Genomic DNA, 23,845 nt, shown 5'->3' with positions numbered 1-23,845 from the left:
AATAAAAAACTTTGGAGACAAAATATATATATTAATGTTTTTTATTAAGAGAAATATTTTAATCTATTTGAAAAAATATATATTAAAAATGAATAAATAAAAAATTATCATTAGGTTTTTTTTGGATTATTCGGTTCCCCTATTTTATAAACCAAATCCAAATTAATAATTCGGTTTTGTTGAAAACCAATCCAAAAATCAGAATATCCAACTAAATAATCCAATCCAAAACTATCCAATTGGACAATTTAATTTTATCCAAATAATGAACAGTCCTTATACATTTATACATAACTAGTTACTCATATAAATAGTTAAATACATGAGTATAATATTTAAACTTTGAATAAAATGTAATTTTTGTATAAATAAGTAGAGAAGTTATATTTTGTATAAATACATAGTTTTATAAATAGTATTATACAAAAAATAAGTAATTTCATACTAATTTTTAAGTATTCTAGAAACCTCCAAACAAAAAGTTCAATGTCGAAGTCTAAATGGTTTAAGACTAACAATTAACAAAATGTTCATTGTCAAAACAAATATTATTAATTCTGTGTGGGTATGAACCAACTATTACCATGTTTTAAAAAAAAAATGTAAATAAAAGGTTAAAAAAATATAAGTTGGTTCACTCGGTTGCAATTTTAAATGAAAAAGATAAATACATGCACACACACACATGCTATGGTAAAGCAAATCAAGCAAAAGGTCCTGAAAAAAACCTCAGCATAAATTAAGTCACATTGTCACAATAATAACAACAATCAGACTGAAAGACACGAATGTCTTCAATTATTCAGCAAAATTTATAACTAAAAAACTACCCAACACAACTTTATAAAAGTTACGTTGTACCATAAACGCCCTCATTCGGTTTCATTTATGTACCATAACTTCGGTCTCCTGCATCTCCAAGTCCCGGGATAATCATCCTGAAATTCACCATTCAAACACAATCTTTAGATAACTTCACAACACAATATCATATATTTTCTTGAATTTACTAACTTACCCTTTGTCAGTAAGTGTTGCATCAATGATTCCAGCATATACATGAAGCCTGAGGAATTACAATACAAGTTAACCACAAAAGACAGATATACCCTTCATCAAGTGTCAAGGGTTTTAGTAATATTGTACCCGGGATACTTCTCACTCAGCTTTTGGAGGGCTGGAGGGCAAGTCACGGCGGATACCTAAATATTTAGATAAATTTAAGGAATCTTGAAATTAATAAACTGATTATTGCTTTTTATTTTGGAAGGAGGAAATTATTTAATAATTGATTTTCTACAATACTAAATATTTTTACCACTTTGATATGCTGGTTGGCAACTCCACGATCCTTAATCATATCAATGGCTGCCATAATCGTGCCACCTGAAGATTATTTAGATGCAAAACGAAATTAATTTAAAAAGAGCAAATTTTGTAACTTTTTCATTAGTAAAGGGTATTTAAGACATTTGGTTAGTAATGTGATTCACCTGTTGCTAGCATAGGATCTACAATAAACACTCGGGTTCCTGCAGGAAATTTGTCTGGTAACCTGCACAAGGAAAATTAAAAAGGGTCAAAAATGAAAATTTCCATTGAAAATAAACAGATGATAAAATATTATTAAGTTTTTGTTCATTAGTTTTTTATAAATTATATTGCAAAGAGTAGCTAGCAAATATGAGATATGTGCAGCTAGTAATAAACTATGACCCCTTACTTGTTCAAATACACCGATGCTTCAAGTGTCTCCTCATTTCTGCTAATACCTTAATTAAAAAAAAAACATATAATAAGAAAACAAGCAATAGTCTCAGGTTAATAAAAGAAAAGAAACATCACTTACTGAAAAAATCATTGAAAAATTAAAATTTGGCAAATATATAAAAAGTTAAGAGGACTTGATGTTATAGGTCTCATTTCCCTGATTTTCGGTTTTAAGTCATGTCCTCATTAAGTCCATCAAGGTTAAAAAAGTAAATTTAATTTGTTAGTTAAATAGTTACCTAGGTGGTATGTCTTGGTTGCTGGCAAGATGGAAGCTGCATGTTCTGCAAGAACAAGCCCAGCTCTTAGAATGGGAACAACCTGCAAACACAAGGGTATTTGTGTAAATTTACTCACATAACAGAAGTGTTTATAAATTATAATAAAGCATAATGTAAGAGCATTGATATACTAACCGCTACAGGTTCTCTTGGATCAATAAATTCTACTGTAGCAGGCCCAAGTGGGGACTGAATCTCCCCTGAAATTGTAGGCTGCAAAACAATAAACTTACTCCATTAATGATTAAAGCAAGAAATTGCAATGCATTTTGATATATTTATGTATTATAGTATAACATCTTAGTTTCATTTATATCTATTACAGAATTGTATAATCAAATAAATTCTTATTAAGGCATTGTACTTTCGCTACAATTGAGTATATTTTTTAGAGTGCAAAATGTTGTAATAGGAAGAAGTAAAAGTAAGATGCTATAGTAAACAAATTGATAAAAGTATATTGTTATTTCTTGCAAAAACAAAAAAAAAAGAAAAAAAAAGTGACCAAATAAAGTAAAAGTATACCAGCCAATCCCTTGATGCTTCATACATAAGAAGCCTTCCCAGCTCAGCCATGGCATTCTCTGCAATTGAAGTTGTTATAAACAAAAGTATAACATGCAATTTAACAAAAACATGAATGAATGAATCTTGATTCAGAGCATCTTTATTGAAGTTATATTAAAACTATTTTTGGATCTTATTTGATTAAATATGCTAACAAGATCTAATGGCATGGCACATTTTTATAAACACAAATGCAGAATCACAATCAAAGAAACTTCTTGACAGATTGAATCAAATTCAAAACCCGAAAAACGAAAAAGTAAGGAAGTGAAATTTGACACAATTAGAGCTGATGAGAAGAACATTCAAGAAAGACGACATGCAGAACCAAAATCTAAACAAAAACTAAAACCCAAAAAAAACGAAATTGAAAATCCAAAGCAGAATCACAATCAAAGCAACTTCTTGACAGCTTGAATTAAATTCAAACACCCCAAAGGGAAAAAACGAAAACTGAATTTCATCCAATAGTTTGTCACATGCAAGAAACAGACATGCAGATCCAGAATCCGACCAAAAATTAAAAAGCCAACAAGAAAATTACGAAACTTGGAAAACCCAAATGTGAATCAAAATTTAAGCGACCTGTGGACAGCTTAAATCAGATCCAAACACCCAAAAGGAAAAAAGAAAACAAAATCGAACTTAACTCGAATAAATCCGATACCAAATGTTCATCCGATTACATGTCACATTAAAGAAACCGACATGCAGGACCAAAACTTAAACAAAAATTAAAAACCCAAAGAAAAATTACGAAAACAAGAAAAGAAATTTTTTTGAATCGACTAAAGCTCATCCAATTGCATGTCGCATTCAATAAACAGGCATGCATGCAGAACCAAAACTTAAGCAAAACTAAAAACCCAAAAACAAAAATTACGAAAATCGGAAACCCAAAACGAAAAGAGAAAAGTTGATTTTGACTCAGCATGTCACATTCAAGTAACAGACATGCAGAACCAAAAGTTAAGCAAAACTAAAAATCCAAAACGAAAAAAGATATGAAATTTGATTTTGATTCAACTAAAGCTCATCAAGATGCATGTCACATTCAATAAACGGACATGCTGCCAGAATCCGAACAAAAAAGAAAAATTACGAAAAGTGAATTCGAAACGCCATAGCATTACTTACTGAAGATGGGACATGGTGTTTCCTCGTTTCTAAGCACTGAGACCCAGTGCTTGATCAAAGGATGAGGAGGTACGAATACCTGCAGAAAACAACGAGTACATAAATCGGGAACTCATCCACCAAAACAACCCAATTTCGATCGAATCCAAAAACTCGAGTTTGTTACCAGCATTCTGTTGTCCAAAGGAGCTTTCTTTTCTGCTGTGGCTTGCGACTTCAATGACAAGAATCTGGTACGTGGCTGCCGCCTATTAGAGCATGAAAACTGTAGGAACAATAATATACAGTAAAGTAAACAACAAGATTAGGGTTTAAATTAAACAAAAAAGAAGAAAAGAACAGAAATTGGATTAAAAAATTGGGAAATTGATGGTGGGTATACATTATTCGCAAGGGAATGAGAGAGATTGTGGAGAAAAGGAGGCGCCGGCGATGAAAATGTGAAGTGAACGGGGGGAGTAGAAGATATGCGAGCGGAAGCCATTGTGAAACAGTCGATTTAAAGGGGATTGGGTTCCGTATATTCAGAACACGTATCCGAAAAAAACTCGTCAAAACATTGTCTTTTTATTTTTTAGTCAGACTTCGCTAATATCGATAACAAAAATTAAATATCTCCTATTATCGATAAATCTATATTTGGATAAGAATATCTTTTTATTGTAAAATCATTAATTAAACTACTAATTATAACAAATATTATTATAATTAAATATAATAAATATTAATTATATATAATATTATTATAATTAAATATAAAATATATTAATTATGAAAAATATTAATTATCATTAATATTTATCATATTTAATTAATGTAATATTTTTATAACTAATACTTCAATTAATATTTCTTATATATATTTTTATGGTATATATTATAAAATCTCTTCAATGAAAAGTATATTGTTATCCAATGCAATAATTCGATAAGGACCATAATACAAGGCTCGAGCCGGATAATATTATTGATATCGATTGGAATCGATATTTTGGATAACAATGTGTTTTTCCGTTATTTTCTACAATTTTTTGCATTTAAAAGAAATGTTCTATGAGATGATAAAAAAGTTTATTTCTAAATGTGTTTCTAAAAAGTATAAAATGATAAGGACCGAAAATGACAATCTTAACTCTTAAGTAGTAATAGTCATCTATAACAAGGAAGTTGTAAGGCATCATGAACTGTTGAGTCAATTGTAAAATTAAAATAAATTCTTATATTGAAACATCGTTCAAAGGAAAATAAAAAAGTTTTGAAAAATTCGTATTCCCTGACGTCTAAGATGGCGACTTAAATTGCCTAAATAATCCCCCAATCGAATCCACCAAAAAAGTCGACAATATAGTCATCACTTGACAAGAAATGTCTTTAGGAATCCTTTTTCAGACAAATGCACTCCTTTTTTATTGTGTCATAGTAACGCCCTCCTTGTGAACATCATATTGGTATGACACGCCAAACAAAAATTTAAGGCACAAGTATGTCTTCGGATACTTTGAAAGTGTGGTTGGGTTGAGACTATACTGCTTTGTGCAGTAAGCCAACAAACCTGGGACAATCCAATAAGGAGATTATGGGCCAAAGTGGCAATCCAACCGGGAGATTGTGGGCCAGGATAATCCAACCACGGTTGTGGACCCAATATGCGATGTGTGTGGCAATCTAATCGGGAGGTTGTGGGCCAGGGTAATCGAACCGGGAGGTTGTGGACCCAACATGCAGTATGTATATTTGTTTGGTTGTGCTACTTTGGGGTAACTCACTAAGCCTTTGATTACAGTTTAAGTTGTATGTTTCAAGTACTTCAGATGATCAGGGAAAAGCAAATAAGTGATCATGCACATTCTTTTGATTTTATGATATATGATTTTGGGACACTATGATTCGTGATTATTACTTTTGGGGACTATGTATTGTAAACATTTATGGTTTTTGGTTGGATTTTAAAAATGAAAATTTTAATTTGATTTTTGGGATGTTACAATTTGGTATCAGAGCCACAGTTTGAGAGAATTGGATGAGCATTTGTGTGACTCCATACTCAAACTAAGGATTTGTAAGAGTTTTCAAAATGGTTTTCAATATTGTTTTCAAAAGTAACCAAGCAAGGATGAGATGTGTACGATCAACCGGAGCAAGAAAGTGTAACCCAAGTTACCTACATTATTATTTATTTATGACTTTTATGATGGAACTACATGCTAGTGGTAGGTTAGGGATCTTTAATAATTGAATGATAGAATTATCTGATGTATGATGCCTGATAGCCTGGGAGAACTTCTTGTATGATAAATAAAACTGACATCATTATTGTAGTTTCTTAGTGTGTGCATCATAGTTGCACATAACTAAAATTTTATAGCATGACAATGTTTGGTTTAGCTTGATTTCCTGTTCTTTGTCTAGTTGTGACCTTAGGGTAGAATCAAGTATTCCACTGTTTATAGAATCCAATGTTATGTATGATTAGCATGCACGAGTGACTACAGGGTTGGTGGAAGTTTCATGAGTGAGTATGTGAGCAGTCAGTCATATGAGGCATGACTAGCCACTCTAGAGAGAGTGAGTGTAGCATCCCAAAAATCAAGGCCAAAAATTTCGTTTTTAATTAAGTAATTCATAAATTAGTTTACCAAACATTGCCACGGTCACATCAATTTATAAAAACCATAACAACGTGTCTGAAAACCATATCATCGAAGTAATAAAAATCAGAGTGCAATCCCAGAAAACTTCATGCGGAAATCATGTGAGTGTATGTGATGCGCTGCTACACCGCCGACTCCTTCCCCTTGGACGAAGAGGTACCTGAAACCAAAACAGAAACTGTAAGCACAAAGCTTATTGAGTTCCCCCATCATACCACATACCATACAATCACATAGCATACATACTGTCGGGCAATTCTGGGGTGCCCGACCTACCTGGTACGACCATTCTGAGGTGCCAACCTACCCATGTCAAGCCATTCTAGGGTGCTAACCTACCCTTCGGTCCTAACAACCGAACCTCGGGGACTATTCCATCCCCTACTGCTACTATCACATATATCATAACATAAACATACTATCAGACATATCTGGGATGTCCGAACTACCCTTCGGTCCTAACAACCGAACTTCAGTACTATTCCCCTCCTACTACCACTATCACATATAACATATCATGCCAGCATATAAACATATCATAACATACTGTTAGACATATATGGGATGTCCGACCTACCCTTCGGTCCTAACAACCGAACTTGGGGACTATTCTCCCTTACTACCACTATCATATATAACATATAATGCCAGCATATAACATATCAGGTAGTAGCAAACCTAGATGAATATCACAAAGACAATCATCTAACATACAACTTCTACTAGTGGGTCGACATTATGGCCGTAGACCCACCGCTACTTGAAGGTAACTCACCTCGTACGAGTAGCAGCTGATGATCTGTACGAGAAATCTTTGTCTGCTGCTGCTCCGGAAATCTTCCAGCTATAATCCCTACAAAACACTCAGTAAGAATCTGATAGCTACTCCTAGGGTAAAATGACTATTTTACCCTGACCAAGTCCAAGTCAAAGTCAAAGTCAAAGTCAACTTCCAGTTGACCTAACTCGCCGAGTTGGACCGTCAAATCGTCGAGTCCCTATCCTTTTAAATGTCCTTATCCACGTCTCTACTCTTCGAGTTTAGAAATGACTCGACGAGTTCTCCTTCTATAAGAAAATCGAATGAACCTTCATCCGACTCGCTGATTTGTATGAACAACTCGTCGAGTTTATCTTCATCCTATGAACCAGTGTAACGCCTGTGTTTCTGAGCTTGTCAATGTTTATATAATAGTCTAGGTTAACCTTCGTAACCCATTTTGAAATAATAGAAGTGTACTATTTGAGTATTATGTGTTTTGTGCTTAATTGTGTGTCTTAATTGAATTAAGAATAAAAATATGCGTCAAAATGAAATATTAGATAAAGCTGATATCTTTGGGTAATGTTGTAGTAGTTGAAACGAGGTTTTCGAATATATATAGAATGCCGAAATCTGAGTTATAACAAAGAAGTTATGACCTGTCGAAGTTTCGCGACAGAACCGGCAACGCTGAATGACGTAAAAAGTGAAATTTACGTTAGGGTGATATTTAGCCTTAGTGATCTAAAAGAAAGTCGTAGAGCTCGTTAAACCGAGAGCATGCATAAAAAGATCGTCCAAATCTGACATTGTATGAGGAAGTTATGATTTTCCGAAGTTTCGACTTAGTTGTATGCAGCCCGAATACTCAAATTGAGATCGAGCGGTTTTTAGCCGAAACAATCTAAACGAGAATCGAAGATCTCATCAATGGTAGTGCAACGGTATAAAGATAGACGAAAACGGGCGTCAGATGAAGAAGTTATGAATTTATAATGGAGTTTTCCTGTCCCGGCCTACTAAAAATAAATAATAAGAATAAAATCAAAATTAGCCGACGGAGTCTAAACGAAAGTTGTAGAGCGTAGTCTCACCTACGCGTGGATATCAAGAACGTCGAAAACGGAGTTCGTATGAGGAAGATATGAATTTCGTAAGTTTTATAAATAATTAAAATATATATTTAATTAAGAATTTCGAATAATATCCGAAATAGTCACTGATCATATCCGAACTACGCCCAGCGTAGAGCTGTACGTCCAACGTACACCGAAGCGTGCCTCGCACTCGAGTTGTAAAACCCCGAGATTCAGGTACAATTATTTCACCCTTATTCTTTGTTAATTGGTCATGATTGGTCCTTGAGTGGAGGAAACCTTGCAAGTGAGTACGTTGCGCGTACTCATGCGCTTATTTTGGACGCGGAGTCGCTAGGTATGTTGGGCGTACCCATAGTTACGGCGGGCGTACCCGGCCCAGATGCAAAACCCTAATAAGACTTGTGCAATATTTAAAGGATGCTAAGGCTCATTCCTCAGCCTCCATATCAGTGAGTAAAACCCTAAGATAGAGCCTTCCATCATCCTTAGTGAGTGTGTGTGTTCTTGGAGCTAATAGTGCCTTGGTGTGTTATTTAAGAAGGAAGAAAGGAGCTTGTGGAGACTAAAAGCTTGAAGTGTAAGCTTGGATCTGAGATCTACAGAGAAAGGAGCTGCATTTAGAGGTATAAAGTTCAAAACTTTCCTCTTCTTTTTGGTTGTGGTTACATGTGCCATTTCTAGGGTTAAAAACCCCTAAGGTGGAGACTTTATGAGTGTAAGGTGCTCCATGGTCCAAGATTTGTCCCTTTTCAGTAGTATTTGTGGTCTAGATCCATAAAGTCCCCATTTTGGTCGATGATATGAGGTTATGCTTAAGTTCTATGCCTTCTAGGGTTAGAGAATGAGATGTTTTGGGTGCTAGTGACTTATTAAGCCATGCAAGGGCTTAAAGTCATCGACTTTATGGTTTTGGAGGGTTAGAAATGATCAGATCTAAAAGTTGGACGTGGGTCTTAACTGTTTAAGACCCCAAGAGCTGAAGGACTGAAACTGAGTATTACGTCGGGCATAATTCCAGTATGCACAGCGTAGGGGGTGGCGCACCCCGATCCTCTGATGTTATCGGTTACGCCCAACGTACATGTTTGGTACGCGCAACGTAACCTGAAGGGTTGACTTTTGTTGACTTTTAGGGTTTAGTCAACTTTAGGGTATTTGAGCCATGTGAAGGGTAAAATGGTCTTTTACCCTCATAAGAGTATTAAGAGAAGGGATGATCTAGCTTTGGGAAATGTGTTGATATCGAGTACTTATTTCATATGATTAGGCGGAGGCTAGGTCTTATCCCACGGAGTCTGAGATTTCCGAGATTTGAGAGTTACCGAGCTACACGAGGTGAGTCTTCTCATTATACGTCACCTAGAGTGGTATTTCTGTGGACCGGAGGGTCTTATGTGTTATGTATAAGATTATGTGAATCTATGTGCTATGTGATATTTGTATGCTATATGATTGTGTAGACCGGACCGGAAGGTCCAACGATACAGACCGGACCAGAGGGTCCAACGAATTAGACTGGTCCGGAGGGCCCGATGAATCAACGGGACTGGAGGGTCCCGCTGAGACACATTGACCAGAAGGTTGTATTATAGCCTCGAGTGGCGTATATGTTATATGCGGTATTTTGGGGAACTCACTAAGCCTTATGCTTACAGTTGTTGTGTTATGTGTTTCAGGTACTAGTGATGAGCGCGGGAAGGCGCCGACATGATTCGTACACACTTATGGAATTTATGTTTGAGATTCTGGGGAGATGTTTTGATGATAACAATTGATACATTATGTTTTGACAATATTTTATGAGTAAATGTATGTTTTAAAAATGAAAAATTGTTTTGAAAATTTACGTTGTTACAAGTTGGTATCAGAGCCTTGGTTTGAGGGATTCAGATGCATCTTCGGGCGTATCTGAACTCAAACTGAGGATTTGAGGAAAATTTTGATAATGAAGTAAGATTTTTGAAAAGAATAAAAAGAGTTTTGAGACATACAGAGCAGAGCCGTGTGTACGATCAGCCAGCACCCGAACGGTGAATCCCCAAAAGTACCCTTACATTATGTGTTATGAGATATGTTATGTTACATTATGCATGCTAGAGTAGGCTAGGTATACATATTAGGACTAGAGTGGCCTGATTTGTGATGCCTTAGCCTAGGAGATTTATGCTACTGAGATGCTTCGAGAGTGAGTAGATAGCAGTTAGGAGCTCATGAAGATAGAGTACTTGTAATCCAAGATCCAAGGAGGAGGACTTGGAGTGAATGTTGATGCGGTGTGGTCAGTAGTATTGGGCCCGTACTACTGAAGACACCGGATCAGTGAGCATTCTAAGTAAGAATCTTTTGGACAACGGAGGACAAGTAGGGTTGCGTCATCGAGTATGTGTATGCTCGATCGAGTCCCTAATAATTTTTTTGTTGTATTTCAGAGGCATCATGGTTGGGACTCGACACACACCTAAGAGCAGTGGTGTCAGCGACGAAGAGATCCGTCGATTGATTCACGAGGAGGTGGCTGCTGCCATCCGTGCTGAGATTCCCGAGATGTTTGGGGACATCAAGACCACGTTGATTGAGACTTTTGAAGAGCGGTACGCAGCGTTGACTGAGGCTGCTGCAGCTGCAGCTACTGCTGCTGCTGTTGTTGCTGCTGCTGCCAGACCTCAGGGAGGTGACTCGTTGTTGTTCCGGGAGTTCAGAAACACGAAGCCACCAGAGTTCGACGGGACGCAGGACCCGATTGCCTCTATGAGGTGGATCTCTGACATCGAGGGATGTTTCTATACATGTTCTTGTCCAGAGCACTTGAGGGTTCGGTTCGCCTTGAACCAGCTCCGCCTGGGAGCGAAGGATTGGTGGAAGTTCGCGACGACGAACTTCACTTTGGCTGAGATTTCCGAGGTGACCTGGGAAAGGTTCACCGCTATGTTCAGAGAGGAGTATGTTCCCCCGGTAGAGAGGGAACGGTTGATTCAGGAGGTCTTGACCCTCAAGCAGGGTACTGATTCTGTGACAGTGATCACCAGGAAGTTTCATGAGAGGGCGATGTTTTGCCCTGAGCAGGTGTCATATGAGCAGGCTCGTATGAGTCGTTATCTGACTGTTCTGAGGAGAGATATTCGGGATTTCGTGGCGAACTCGACTTACCATACATTTTCTGAGCTCCAGGCAAATGCTCGGAAGTGGAAGATCGAGTTGGAGACTCAGGCCAGGGAGAAGGCCGAGTCACAGAGGGTGGATCGGCGACCGACTCAGTCTCAGTCGGCAGCCAAGCGGGCTAGACCCGCTGATTCGAGATCTGGGGGTGCAAAGGGCCGCACTTATGGGAAGTGCGGTAAGAGTCACGAGGGGTCGTGCAGGGCTGGGGTGTGCTACAAGTGTGGAAAGGAGGGGCATATCGCGAGGGATTGCCCCAATGGATTTTCGGTTTGCTTTCATTGCAACCAGACCGGCCATCGGAAGGCCGAGTGCCCGCAGCTTCTTCAGGGATCAGCGCAGGGATCTGCGCCTGCTGCTAGGGCTACCGAGGTTCGGCCGGTGAAGGCCGAGGCCCCGAAGGCTCGTGGGAGAGCATTTCAGTTGACCGTGGAGGAGGTCCGTGCGGCGCCCGATGTTGTGGCTGGTATGTATTCTCTTTTCATCTTTTGTTTGAGTTGAGTTTTTATGCTTATATGATGATATGCGTAGGTACTTTTCTTGTGAGTTCTGTGTCTGCGTTGGTATTATTTGACTCGGGTGCAAGTCGGTCGTTTGTTTCCGTAGCATTTAGTCAGCATATTAGTGTCCATCGAGAGGCGTTGGATCGGCCTCTGCGAGTTTCCATAGCTGATGAGCGAGCAGTGTATGCTTCGGATGTGATTCGAGGATGTGTCCTTGAGATCTTCGGTGTGGAGTTCTGTTAAGTATTTTAGTGTTGCGTCTTGAGCCTTTTGGTTTTGTAATCGGGTTGGGCTTGTCCATCCGTAGTTATCTAGAATAGTTTCCTTTTATCTAGATAAGTTGTTAGGGTTTTATTATAAATATATGCATGCATGTATGCGTATAAGGATATAGTCAATTACGTTGTTTCTTGTAACCCTATAATACCTCTACAGATTGAAGTTCTTTATCGAGCTCTTCTGGGGTATCTTTGCATTAATCATTCGACATATTCAGTGCAATACTTGTGTTCTTCATTACGTTCTTATTTATATTTTGCTTAGAATCATACGATCCCGATAGAACATTGTTCTAACAATTGGTATCAGAGCAGGAGATTGTGTGTTCAATACACTTTACTTCTGTATTCTCAAATCTTTAGGGTTTCCGCTTTTATCGAAGCCGTCGTCTTCTTAACGACGACTACTCAGTTTTTGATAAAACCCTAATCTCAAGTTTACAGGTAAGATTCTAGCAGCTCACCATGTCTCACGACGATACGCATACAAACCCAATTAACATCTCAAACAACATCGGATCTACAACTAGAGTTCCCATAATCTACACTCAAGACTACGAAGTGTGGGCTCATCACTTTGAAGATTACGTGGTTGGATATGAAGATAATGGCTATCTCATCTGGGAAGTTATCATTCTTGGACCGTTTGTGCATTCAGAAACAAACACGATCGTTAAGACACAGAAGGATTACAACAAGTTGGTGACAGATGTTCAGAAGATGCCACAAGATGAGAATGACAAGATCCTGTGTAATGTTAAAGCCATGCGAATGATAAGATTCGCCTTATAATCTGACACTTTTCGGCTTGTAGGCTCATGCACAACTGCTAAAGAGATCTGGGATAGGTTGAAGGAACTTTACTCAACTGATGAAGATCTGGAACACTCCATTCAAACTCTGTTGTTGTCAGAATTTGGAGTTTTTGAACAGAAAACTGAAGAGAAGCTCATTCAGACCTTTGATCGGTTCAATCATCTTTTAAGTAAGATGATCAAGCATGGAATTGAGAGGAAGTTGATCGAGCAGAAAGTTACATTCATGAACGGGCTCAGACCAGAATGGATGGTTGTGGTTTCCACTATGAAGGCGCATGAACAGTTCAAATCCTACTCACTGGCGAAACTAGTTGGGATACTAAAGTCACATGAAAGTGTTGTAACTAAGGAGGTGAAAGTGGTCTCTGGCATGGGATCGCTGGCTCTTGTCTCAAAAGGAAAAAACGTTGTTGAGGAAGAAGAAGAGTCAGACATGTCAGAATGTGATCTTACAAGTGAGGAGTATGCTTTACTGATAACAAATCCAAAGAAATTCGCAAGAAGAAAATTTCCCACCAATAAGAACCGAAATTGGCAGGGAAGTTATAGTTCTGAGAAAACAAAAGATGAACCGAAAGTCTCTTCTCAAAAGGTGGAAGAGAAAAAGGAAAACAAGCTTGCAGGAGACTCTGGATACGACTGCAACTATTGTCACGACAAGAACCACTTTGCCAAAGATTGCATGCTAAGAAAGATGGCTGAGAAGAGAGAGGGTGAAGATGATGAAGCGTATTACATGCGTAAATTAGAAGAAGTCAAGAAGAAAAAGGCTTCCAACAGCTCGATGAATGCACTAATTGTACAAGAAAATGCAGGGGAAGATGAGTTCGGTGGAATAGAAGTCTGGTCAACAGACTCTGAAGACAAAGAGGTTAGAAGACCCACTCATGGAAAGGCGCTTGTGGCAAAGAATGAAGGTTCTGGTGGAAAATGCTTTATCGTCACTAATGGTCCATCAACCAAAAGTGCAGACACAGAACCGAACCTGACAGAAAACAAGTGTTTTGCAGCCAAGCCAGTAAGTGAGAAGATCAACGACTGCGATCGATTGATCAAAAAGGTACATTCTATCCTTGAATCTCTTAAAATTCCCAAAACTGAATATCTAGAAGAATTAAATGAACTAAACTCTAAATTTTCCAACCTAAGTAGTAGCCTCATGCAAACCCGCTTAGCAAACTCTAACCTAACTGACCAACTCGGTAGGGTGTCTTCAAAAAGTGAGGAGAGGAGGATCTGGATTGAGCAAAAGGAAGCAGAGTTAGTTAGGGCTAAGGATGAGAGTATTTATTTGCAAAGAGACAATTTAAAATTGTTAAAACAAAGAAATGTTTTCTGTTTAATTGCTAAGCGTCTTTATACTAATATTGCTCAATTACATCTAAATTGTGAAATTGGAAAGAAAATACATAAAATGATTTTGCCCTTCCTTGAATTTAAGGAAGATGAGGTTATAGCAGAGTGTGAATCAGAAGTATCCTCTGAAGAAACATCCATGTCGTACAGGCTAGGTTTAGATAAGATAAAAACTTTCATCGATTCTAAGGAACATAAAAGTATGTTAAAAGATATCTTAGATGAAAATGACAGGTTAAAGATTAAAATCGAAACTATACGAACATTCGATGAGTCAAATGCCAAAATTGTTAAAGATAATAAAATAAACTTAGATAATTCATCTGAATTTGATGCGGAGAGTGAAATGAGTGAAATCTCAGTAGAGGACGTTGTTGATTGTTCTAAGTTAGTGAAAAATGAAACCCAAAGCGAAAAACCTCTTATTTCAGAAAATTCGGTTGAGTTTACTCGTCTGTCAAAGGAACAGAAACCGAAACTCAAAGAAAAAGCCTTAGTCTATCAAAAGGTACAAGCTGTGCTAAATCAAGTTTATGTTGTGACCGGAGTCACTCAAAGACAAACAACATAGTTAAAGATAATAGTTGACGAGGATAACGCTGAGGGATGTGAAGACTATTTCTGGTCTGCTCCCATTGATAATGCAGATGAAACCGTGGGATTGTCTGAGAAAACCACATGGAGAGTCAAAGGACGATACATACCAGAACCCATCAATAAACCTTCCAGTTTCGATATTCCCAACACAAGCGGAACTAAAGATGTTCCTGAAGAACCGTTAGTTGAACCTGATGTTCCAATCGAGAGGAAAGAACCAAAAGGTCCACTCAAGAGACAGGAAGCACCAGAAGTTCAAACTAAGGAAAGTACCGAAACCAAAATGGAGGATAAGACAACCGCAACTCAGAAGGAGAAACCACAGGCCAGCTTCAATGTTTACAAATCACAGAAGGAGCTAGCTGAACAGAAAAGACTCAGAAATCAAAGATATGCCTCGAATCTGAATGAACGGAAAATGCATTGGAATTCTCAAAATCCTAACTATGAGCCTTCTAGGAAAGAATCCATGGATAAAGAAAAGGAAAAGTCAAAGGAAAATTTCAGTCCAAATTCCTATTATTCCAAATCCAAAAACCGAAAGTCAAGTCTCGGTTCTCAACCCAAGTTCGGTTCTCAACCCAAGTTTGGTTCTCCACCCAGTTTCGGTCATCAACCCAGTTTCGGACCTCGAGTTTGAAAAGGAGCATTTGTGTGCAGCATGTGAGATGGGTAAGCAGAGCAGAAAAAGCCACCCTACACGCATTAATACTAAGATAGTAGAAGCACTTGAACTGTTACATACCGACTTGTGTGGTCCTTCTGCTATAGAGAGTATTAGTGGAAGTAAGTATATTCTGGTTATTATAGATGATTTTTCACGCTTCACATGGGTTTTCTTTCTTAAACAAAAATCAGATGCAACTCCCAAGCTGAAGATGTTCATCAAGCAAGTGGAAGTTCAATTAAAGAAGACAGTGAGAAACATCAGAAGTGACAATGGGTTGGAATTCAAAAACAAGGATTTCGAAGACTTTCTGGCTGATAAGGGGATAACACATAATTTTTCGGCCCCTTATACACCACAGCAAAACGGGATTGTTGAAAGACGAAATTGATCATTGTGTGAAGCAGCAAGAACCATGCTCAGTTATGCCTCTCTACCATTATACTTTTGGGCTGATGCCATTGTTGCTGCCTGTTATACTCAGAATCGGTCCCTGCTCAACAAGAGATTCTCGATAACTCCTTATGAGATCTTAAACAATCGGAAACCAAATGTCAAGTTTTTCCACATTTTCGGCTCCCGATGTTTTATCTTTAATTCTAAAGAAAACCGAAATAAGTTTGATGTTAAAGCCGATGAAGGGATCTTTCTGGGTTACTCTCTGTCATCAAAAGCATACTGGATGTTGAACAAGCGTTCTAAAAGAATAGAAGAAACTTATTATGTCACCTTTGATGACAATTACATGAAGAAAGTTCAAAGAACAGAAGACGCTTCAGGAGACATCTTTCCAGAATCTGGACAGGTCTCAGTTCCGATATCCAACCTGTTTGATGAATACATTCGGTTATTTGATGAACCAGAAAAGACAATACATTCGGAGGCAACAACAGCAGACAACAAAGTAGATAATCTGAAGAAAGTCATAGACGAAGCTGCCAAATCAATGGAAAACGAAACAACTACTTCTAAACCATCACCCAATACTTTACACACCGATTCAACGTTCCAGGGGGAGAACTCTACCACTTTCAAACCATCTGAAGTTCCTGTTGAGGGGGAGAATCCCAATTCCGCCCCAATATCTACTAGTTCAACTAATACTCAAACAACTGAACCAAAATCAACAGGTGATACTCCAATCGAGGGGGAGATACCCACTGCCGATTCTGCTGAAAACAAAGACTTCACTTCGCCAGTCGAGGGGGAGAAGGAGAAAACAAGTAACAGTTCTACTGACGAAGGTGAAAGGGATTAGTCAGATGTTGAAGTTGAAGTTGAAGCATAACTAAATCCAGAATATGATCCACTCTATCCTCCGCTAACAAAATGGACAAAAGACCATCCCAAAGAGCAAATTATTGGTGAATCCTCCGAAAGTGTTCTTACTAGATCTCAGCTGGAGGCGAAACAAACAACATTATTCTCTAAAGTGGAATTTTGTATGTTTAATTCGTTTATCTCCAAAATAGAGCCGAAAACCATAAATGCTGCACTTGATCATTCTGATTGGGTTCAAGCAATGCAGGTTGAGCTCAATGAATTAGAACGAAACAGAGTTTGGAGATTGATTCCTACACCGAAAGATGCCTCTGTTGTCGGCTTGAAATGGGTGTTTAGGAATAAGCTGGACAAAGAAGGGAATGTCATTCGTAACAAGGCTCGGTTGGTTGTAAAAGGCTATTGTCAAGAAGAAGGGATTGATTATGAAGAAACTTTTGCTCCTATGGCAAGGTTAGAGTCTGTTCAAATTTTTCTAGCATATGTCGCTCACAAGAACTTCGAAGTTTTCCAAATGGATGTCAAATGTGCATTCTTGAATGGAGAATTAGAAGAAACTGTCTATGTTGAGCAACCACCTGGTTTTGTGAATGAAAAGTACTCGGATCATTGCTATGTGTTGGATAAAGCTGTCTATGGGCTAAAGCAAGCAATAAGAGCCTGGTATGAAACACTTACTCGCTTTCTAAAAATGTCAAAGTTTAAAAAAGGTTCGGTTGACCCAACCTTCTTTCGAAAGAAGGAAGGCGAACATTTGATGATTGTTCAGATTTATGTCGATGATATCATCTTCGGTTCCACGAATCCTAGCTTAACCGCTGAATTCAGAACGTTGATGGAGACTAAATTTGAAATGAGCACAATGGGTCCAATTAACTTTTTCCTCGGTTTGAATATTAGACAGGGACCAGAAGGTATCTTTATAAACCAGGAAGCATACACCAAAAATCTGCTGACTAAATTTGGAATGAAGGGAGATTCAAAAGTAAAGGTTCCTATGGCATTCGGCACCAAGCTAACTCCATCCCTGGAGAAACTGACTGTGGACATAACTCTTTATCGACAAATGATAGGATCCCTTATGTATCTAACAGCTAGTAGACCAGATATCATGTTTTATGTTTGTTATTGTGCCAGGTTTCAAGCTAATCCAAGAGAACCTCACATGCTTGCTGTGAAGAATATTTTTCGATATCTGAAGAAGACTTCATCTCTCGGTCTCTGGTATCCTGCAAGATCTGGATTCTTCATACAAGCCTTTTCAGATGCTGATCTTGAGGATGTGGACTGGACAGGAAAAGCACTACCGGAGGATGTCAATTCCTTGACGGAAAACTTGTCAGTTGGCAATCAAAGAAACAAACCTGTGTTTCTTTATCCACAGCAGAAGCAGAATACATTGCTGCCGCATCATGTACCTCTTAGGTTGTTTGGATTCAAAGTCAGTTAAGAGATTATGGGCTGAGTATGAAAAAGATCCCTCTCTATTGTGACTCTGAAAGTGCAATCCGGATTTGTCATAATCCAGTGCAACATTCGAAAACCAAGCACATTGCACTCAGGTATCATTTCATCAAGGATCATGTAGAAGACGGGAACGTAGAAGTACATTTTGTTCGTTCTGCTGATCAACTAGCAGACATCTTTACTAAAGCCTTACCAAAAACAACCTTCAATAAAATCTTACAAGGTTTGGGTATGATGGAAGGAGAGTTGGTACCGAATCCTCAAATCTCTCTTTAAAATTAAGACAACCGAAATAGACAGACCGCTCGGTCTATCTCTGCTCTAGATTTTTGGGGAACCGACATGGACATACCGCTCTGTCTATTTCGGCTCCGTAATTCTCCGGAACAGAGGAAAATTGCGTGATCGATCTATTTTGCTTCTCTCATTAATAAGATAAGGTTTCAGTTGTATATTTTGTAAGTCTTTCTGTTTTTATTCCTTTTCAGAAAATTTCAAAAATCCAAAAATATTTTATCTTTCTGTTTTTATTCCTTTTCAGAAAAATTTCAAAAATCCAAAAATATTTTATCTTTCTGTTTTTATTCTTTTTCAGAAAAATTTCAAAAATTCAAAAATATTTTATCTTTTTTATTTGTTTCAATTGCTTGTTTGTTTTGTTTGGTGTCTGTTATTAATAGGTAAACACAAGTATAATCGTTGATAGCTCTAAAGTAGGTATGTTTCAACTTTCACACAACCTAGTTAAGTGTCCCTAGAAGCATGTTGCTGTATGTTGTCTTAAGTCTCTATGATCTTGAGTAAGCCTTAATGATTCGATCGATACCCATCGTTTCTTCCAAATCAGGCTATTTTACCTCACTCGGTCTAGAGCTACCTTACTCTTCTCATATGAGATAAGAGTTTCTCTACTCTGTCACGCTTATCTAGCAGAAGGTACATTCGGTTCCTAAACCACCTTCTCATATTCTCCATCTACCTTCGGTTCACTAACGTAACCCTTGAGACTCTCGGTCATTACCACTGAGGTTTATGGTTACACAACATCTGTGTTTATGATCTTGGATACGATTACCACGTTCTAAGTGAAACCCAAAATCCGACACCAAAAACGAATTGACGGTGAGTGATATACTCAAGCATTTACTGGTTACCTAAGGAAATCTCTTTTTATTTTGCGTGATATTTTATGAAATTGTCTACAGCCAAGATATTTCTTCCCAAAGAGGTCCAATTAATTTTTTTTTGAGATTTCTGCTTCCTATAAGTCATTAACATAATAATAAATCCCACCTACCTGTTCAATAGATCACATCGGTCTCACAGGTACCTCTACCAACACTCAGTTTTATGTTAAAACTCGATGTTCGGTTGGAGGACAGCCACCCAATACCTATGATCAAAAGAAGCCTTTCAATGTTTATTAACAAACAGTTGATCGTATTTTTCGGGAAACCACACAAGCACTTCAAGTCTCTCTTGACTTTGAAGGAAGTGATTCTTGCCCGGAATCCTCTACTTTCTGTCTTCTAAAAAGACATCACTCACGTCCAATACACACTTGCTTTATTTCTTTATCTTTCACACTCTTATGCACGAAAATTAATATTTTCCAACATTCTTGTTGCTGTTTGGTATAAGTTTTGGTTATCGTCTGCGACCAAACAAGGGGATATATGGAATTTCAAACGGTATGAAGATAAGATTTCGGTGCGTACATTTGCTCCATTTCAAAACCCATGCGTGCTGACGTTTTCCTGGGATTACCAAACTGTCAAATCGCGCTTTTTAAGGCGACGCTTTAGCAACCTCATCATCACGTTTTTCTCTCTCCAGGCAACGGTATAAATAGGGGAGACCGTTTCATTTGTCATTTACCAATCACGAATTATCTCACTCCTCCACGTTCACAATGTTCATCTTCTTCTTCGTTTATCAATGGCCACTTCATCTTCTGCACATGATCAAACTGCAACATCCTCCTTGCTTGCAATGAAACCCAACCAAAACATGATTATCGAAATGACTCCATTCCTATATGACTCATATATGCTGCATGTTGTGGAATGTCTAAAGTATTCCCCCCTGTTGTTGGCCCTAACCCAGGTTGAAGCGGTTCCAATGTCGCTGCTATCTCAAGTCTACTCATCGGCGACTTATGACAAGAATAAAGATCGCATCTACTTCACCATTCATGACAAGAAATCCTCGATCTCTAAGGCGAAGTTTTGTTCCATTCTGGGGCTTGCAGTTGATTCTTCGATCATCTCACCTGATTTCGTCACGACAACACAACTATTCACGATGATGTATGAGATGGGATACACAGATGTGCTTACAACGATTGCAAAGGTCAAGAAATCGTGTTTGCCATCGCAATGGAATGGGTTGCTGACATTGCTAATTAAGGGTTTGGCGGAAAGATGTGGTGGTTCAGACACAACAAGCAAAGGCTTTCTTACCATTCTTTATGGTTTATACAACGGGATCAACCTAGATTATGGCACTATAATCTGGTCCCAAGTAGTGCAGTGTTTAAACACAACGACCCGTCCTTCAGAGATCTCTTGTGGTCGTTTTTGGACCCTGATTACAAAGAAGGCCATGGATTCTTTGGAGATACCTGTCATGAAGGATGTTCTTCTTGCCTCTATTGCCTCATTCCATACAAAGAAGATCATCATATCCGATCCAAGTAAGTTTCATCACTATGGATTGATTCCGGAATCCATGTACATGTGTTTTTCGGCACAAAGCAATGTGATGGCCGAATACCGTAAACGCTCTCCTCTTGGTCCAAGGGTTCTGTCTAAAGAACAACAAGCCGCACTGGATGCCTTGGATCAGCATGCTAACAGAGGCAAACGGGTTATAAAGAAAGAGAAAGAAGAAACTAAGGAGGGTAAGCCAAAATCTTCAAAGCGAAAGTCTGGTGAAGGGGATTCTTCTCAATCAAAACCGAAGAAGATAAAGAAGATGGCTAACAGACCCAAGGGGAACTTTTCTCCTACGCAGAAGCCGAGAATCCTCAGGTTTTAACCAGACAGCCAACACCTCGAAGATCTCCAAGCCCACCTACATCTCCTAAAAGTACCAAAATCCCAACTCCACCAGCCTCTCCCAAAACTACTAAAATTCCCACTCCACCTACATCACCAAAACAGAAAGCTCCACTTTCTGCTTCCACCGATATACCACCCATTCTTACCGAACCAACTTCACTACCCCCTTCAACTATCATTACCTCTGTTCCTGTCTCAACTATACCTGTCTCAACTCCTCTCACAACCGAATCCATCACTACCACCATTCCCAAAATCCCAGTGGAAGTCAATGTATCTGATACAGGGGCTACTACTGTGATTGATACTCCTGTTATCAACATACCACCATCCCTAACCCCATCCTCTACCTCTGGTGCTACTCTTGGTGGAGATGATGAGGACTATGACTCGCTGTATTACAGTCCTTATAGAATTCCAACAGATAATGATCCTGATGCTCCTGTCACCAGTCAACATATACAGGACATCAATGAAAAGTTGGATCGACTGCTTGCTGATATCAAAGCTGATGACAGTGTTGTTTTAAAAGCTTTCTTGGAGACTGCCATTCAGCAATACACCGATGCTATTGAGAAATCCACAGCGGCAGTTGATAAGTCAACCACTTCTTGTTCCAAGGCCACAAAGGAGGTTACTGAGGTTGTTCACACAACTCAGCTTTTCCTTGATTCTCTGAAAGCTCATACTGACAAAAATGCAGCCAAATATCAAGCTTCGGTGGACTCCTTCTCTAAAACTCTTCAGGATGAAACCACAAAATTTGAAGCCCTTCGTACTGATCTCAAAACAGCATCCACATCTTTTCTCCAATCTCTGGATTCTCGTTTTGCTTCTCTTTCTGTAGAAAGTACGTTGAAGGAGGACCTGATAAAACACCAAGCCACAATTGATCTCCAAATAGTTCAACTGGACCAGGCAGAAAAAGAGATCTCTCTGTTAAAGACTCAAAGGGCAGTTTATCAAAGTTGTGCTGGTGATGTGAAGAATATCTTGACTACTCTTCTTGAAGCTCATGATCCCTTATTGACCTTAACCATCCGGAAGCATCTTCAGTCCAAACTCCTTCCTGCAATTACAATTCTCAGTGAGATGAAGGGTGTCTCGGAGAAGGTCTTTCTTCCGAAACAAGGGGGAGAAGAGAGTGCAGATCTGAAAGACAAAACAGAACTGAAGTATAATTTAGCTTCGGTTTCTGGAAAGCAAGTTCAAGTCGATAGTGATAGTGATACTGAAGAGACTATCGCTGAAGCCCTTAAAAGAAAGAAGAGGGACAAAGAGCTTGATGAAACGATGAAGGTGGCACAAGAGGCAAAGAATAAGGAAGAGGAGGATGTCTTGCAATGCAAGAAGACTCTGTTTCCAGAATGGGACAGAGATACACTCATCAATCAGGCGATTGAGTTTCCTGCTATGTACTGGTTGGAACCGATTGCTTCGTTTGATTGTGATAATTCAAAGGACTCGCAGTTCGACATGCCAATCACAAGAAAAGCATATACCTTTCATTGTTTCGATGTCACTGCTGAGGTTCCTCATCCGAATCCGAAGGTTGACAGAGTGTTAGTAGATTTTTATTTGAAGAATGGTCAGCCACAGTACTTGACTTGGAGTGCGCAGAAAATTACAAAAGTCAAGGTACTGAAACCGTCACTTGCTGGGAGGTTTGTGAATGTAAACTTCAAGATCAACCATGGTACAGCAAATACGGAATACTTTATTTCTCTGGCAGATCTTCCCTACCTTAATCCACATGATTGGATTCTGCTATACAACATTCTGCTCTCAAATCAAAGGGAGTATGAGCCGATTCTAAAACATCTAAAAAGAATGTTGGCCTCCTATGTCCATGAGTTTGCCACTATGGATCAGGAGATAGCAAAGGTGATGAACAAGAAACCGTCTGTCAAGCCGACGTCTAAGCCCGGTGATGTGAATCAGATGAAGTTAGGGCAGATTGATTCAACAAATTTGACTGTCATGTTCACGAAGGGTGAGAGACTCAAGTTTCTGTTTGCATTGGTTGACAAGCATCTGTTTTCAACAGACTGTCTGGAGCATATAATCAATATCATTCATCGATGTAAGGAGAACTCAGCAGCGGATAAAAAGAACTTCACAGATATGCTTCGGTGGTACATAACGTTTAAACATCATATTCTGGCCATTATACCGAGGATATTTGAAACCGTGAAAAAGTCCTCTGTAGTGAAAAGGGGATGAAGTTTCTACTCCAAGGACGCAAAGGGGGAGATTGTTAAGTATTTTAGTGTTGCGTCTTGAGCCTTTTGGTTTTGTAATCGGGTTGGGCTTGTCCATCCGTAGTTATCTAGAATAGTTTCCTTTTATCTAGATAAGTTGTTAGGGTTTTATTATAAATATATGCATGTA

The 23,845-nt window shown here is 38.6% G+C and overlaps 1 protein-coding gene across 1 annotated transcript; it reads right to left on the bottom strand.

Annotated features, from left to right (window-relative positions):
- Positions 1-718: 718 nt before the first annotated feature.
- UPP (uracil phosphoribosyltransferase) lies at positions 719-4,310 on the bottom strand. Its single transcript, XM_079016952.1, has 12 exons — positions 4,138-4,310; positions 3,922-4,020; positions 3,756-3,834; positions 2,577-2,635; positions 2,187-2,264; positions 2,010-2,091; positions 1,724-1,772; positions 1,494-1,555; positions 1,319-1,386; positions 1,147-1,202; positions 1,019-1,066; positions 719-938 (listed from the first exon to the last, which is right to left on the bottom strand). The coding sequence occupies exons 1-12, from the start codon at positions 4,237-4,239 to the stop codon at positions 887-889; spliced, it is 834 nt and encodes a 277-aa protein (XP_078873078.1). The 5' UTR covers positions 4,240-4,310; the 3' UTR covers positions 719-886.
- Between the last annotated feature and the right edge of the window lie 19,535 nt (positions 4,311-23,845).

The sequence above is a fragment of the Lactuca serriola genome, chromosome 8 (genome assembly GCF_051521515.1).
Source record: "Lactuca serriola cultivar US96UC23 chromosome 8, Lser_US96UC23_V15, whole genome shotgun sequence".
Classification (NCBI taxonomy): Eukaryota; Viridiplantae; Streptophyta; class Magnoliopsida; order Asterales; family Asteraceae; genus Lactuca; species Lactuca serriola.
This window is presented reverse-complemented; position numbering and strand designations above follow the sequence as displayed.

Coding starts and splice junctions, on each gene's coding strand:
- UPP (XM_079016952.1), bottom strand. CDS start 4,239: ATGGCTTCCGCTCGCATATCTTCTACTCCCCCCGTTCACTTCACATTT. Junction 4,021..4,137: donor CTCATTCCCTTGCGAATAAT/GTATACCCACCA, acceptor TTGTTCCTACAG/TTTTCATGCTCTAATAGGCG. Junction 2,265..2,576: donor AAGCATCAAGGGATTGGCTG/GTATACTTTTAC, acceptor ATTGTTTTGCAG/CCTACAATTTCAGGGGAGAT.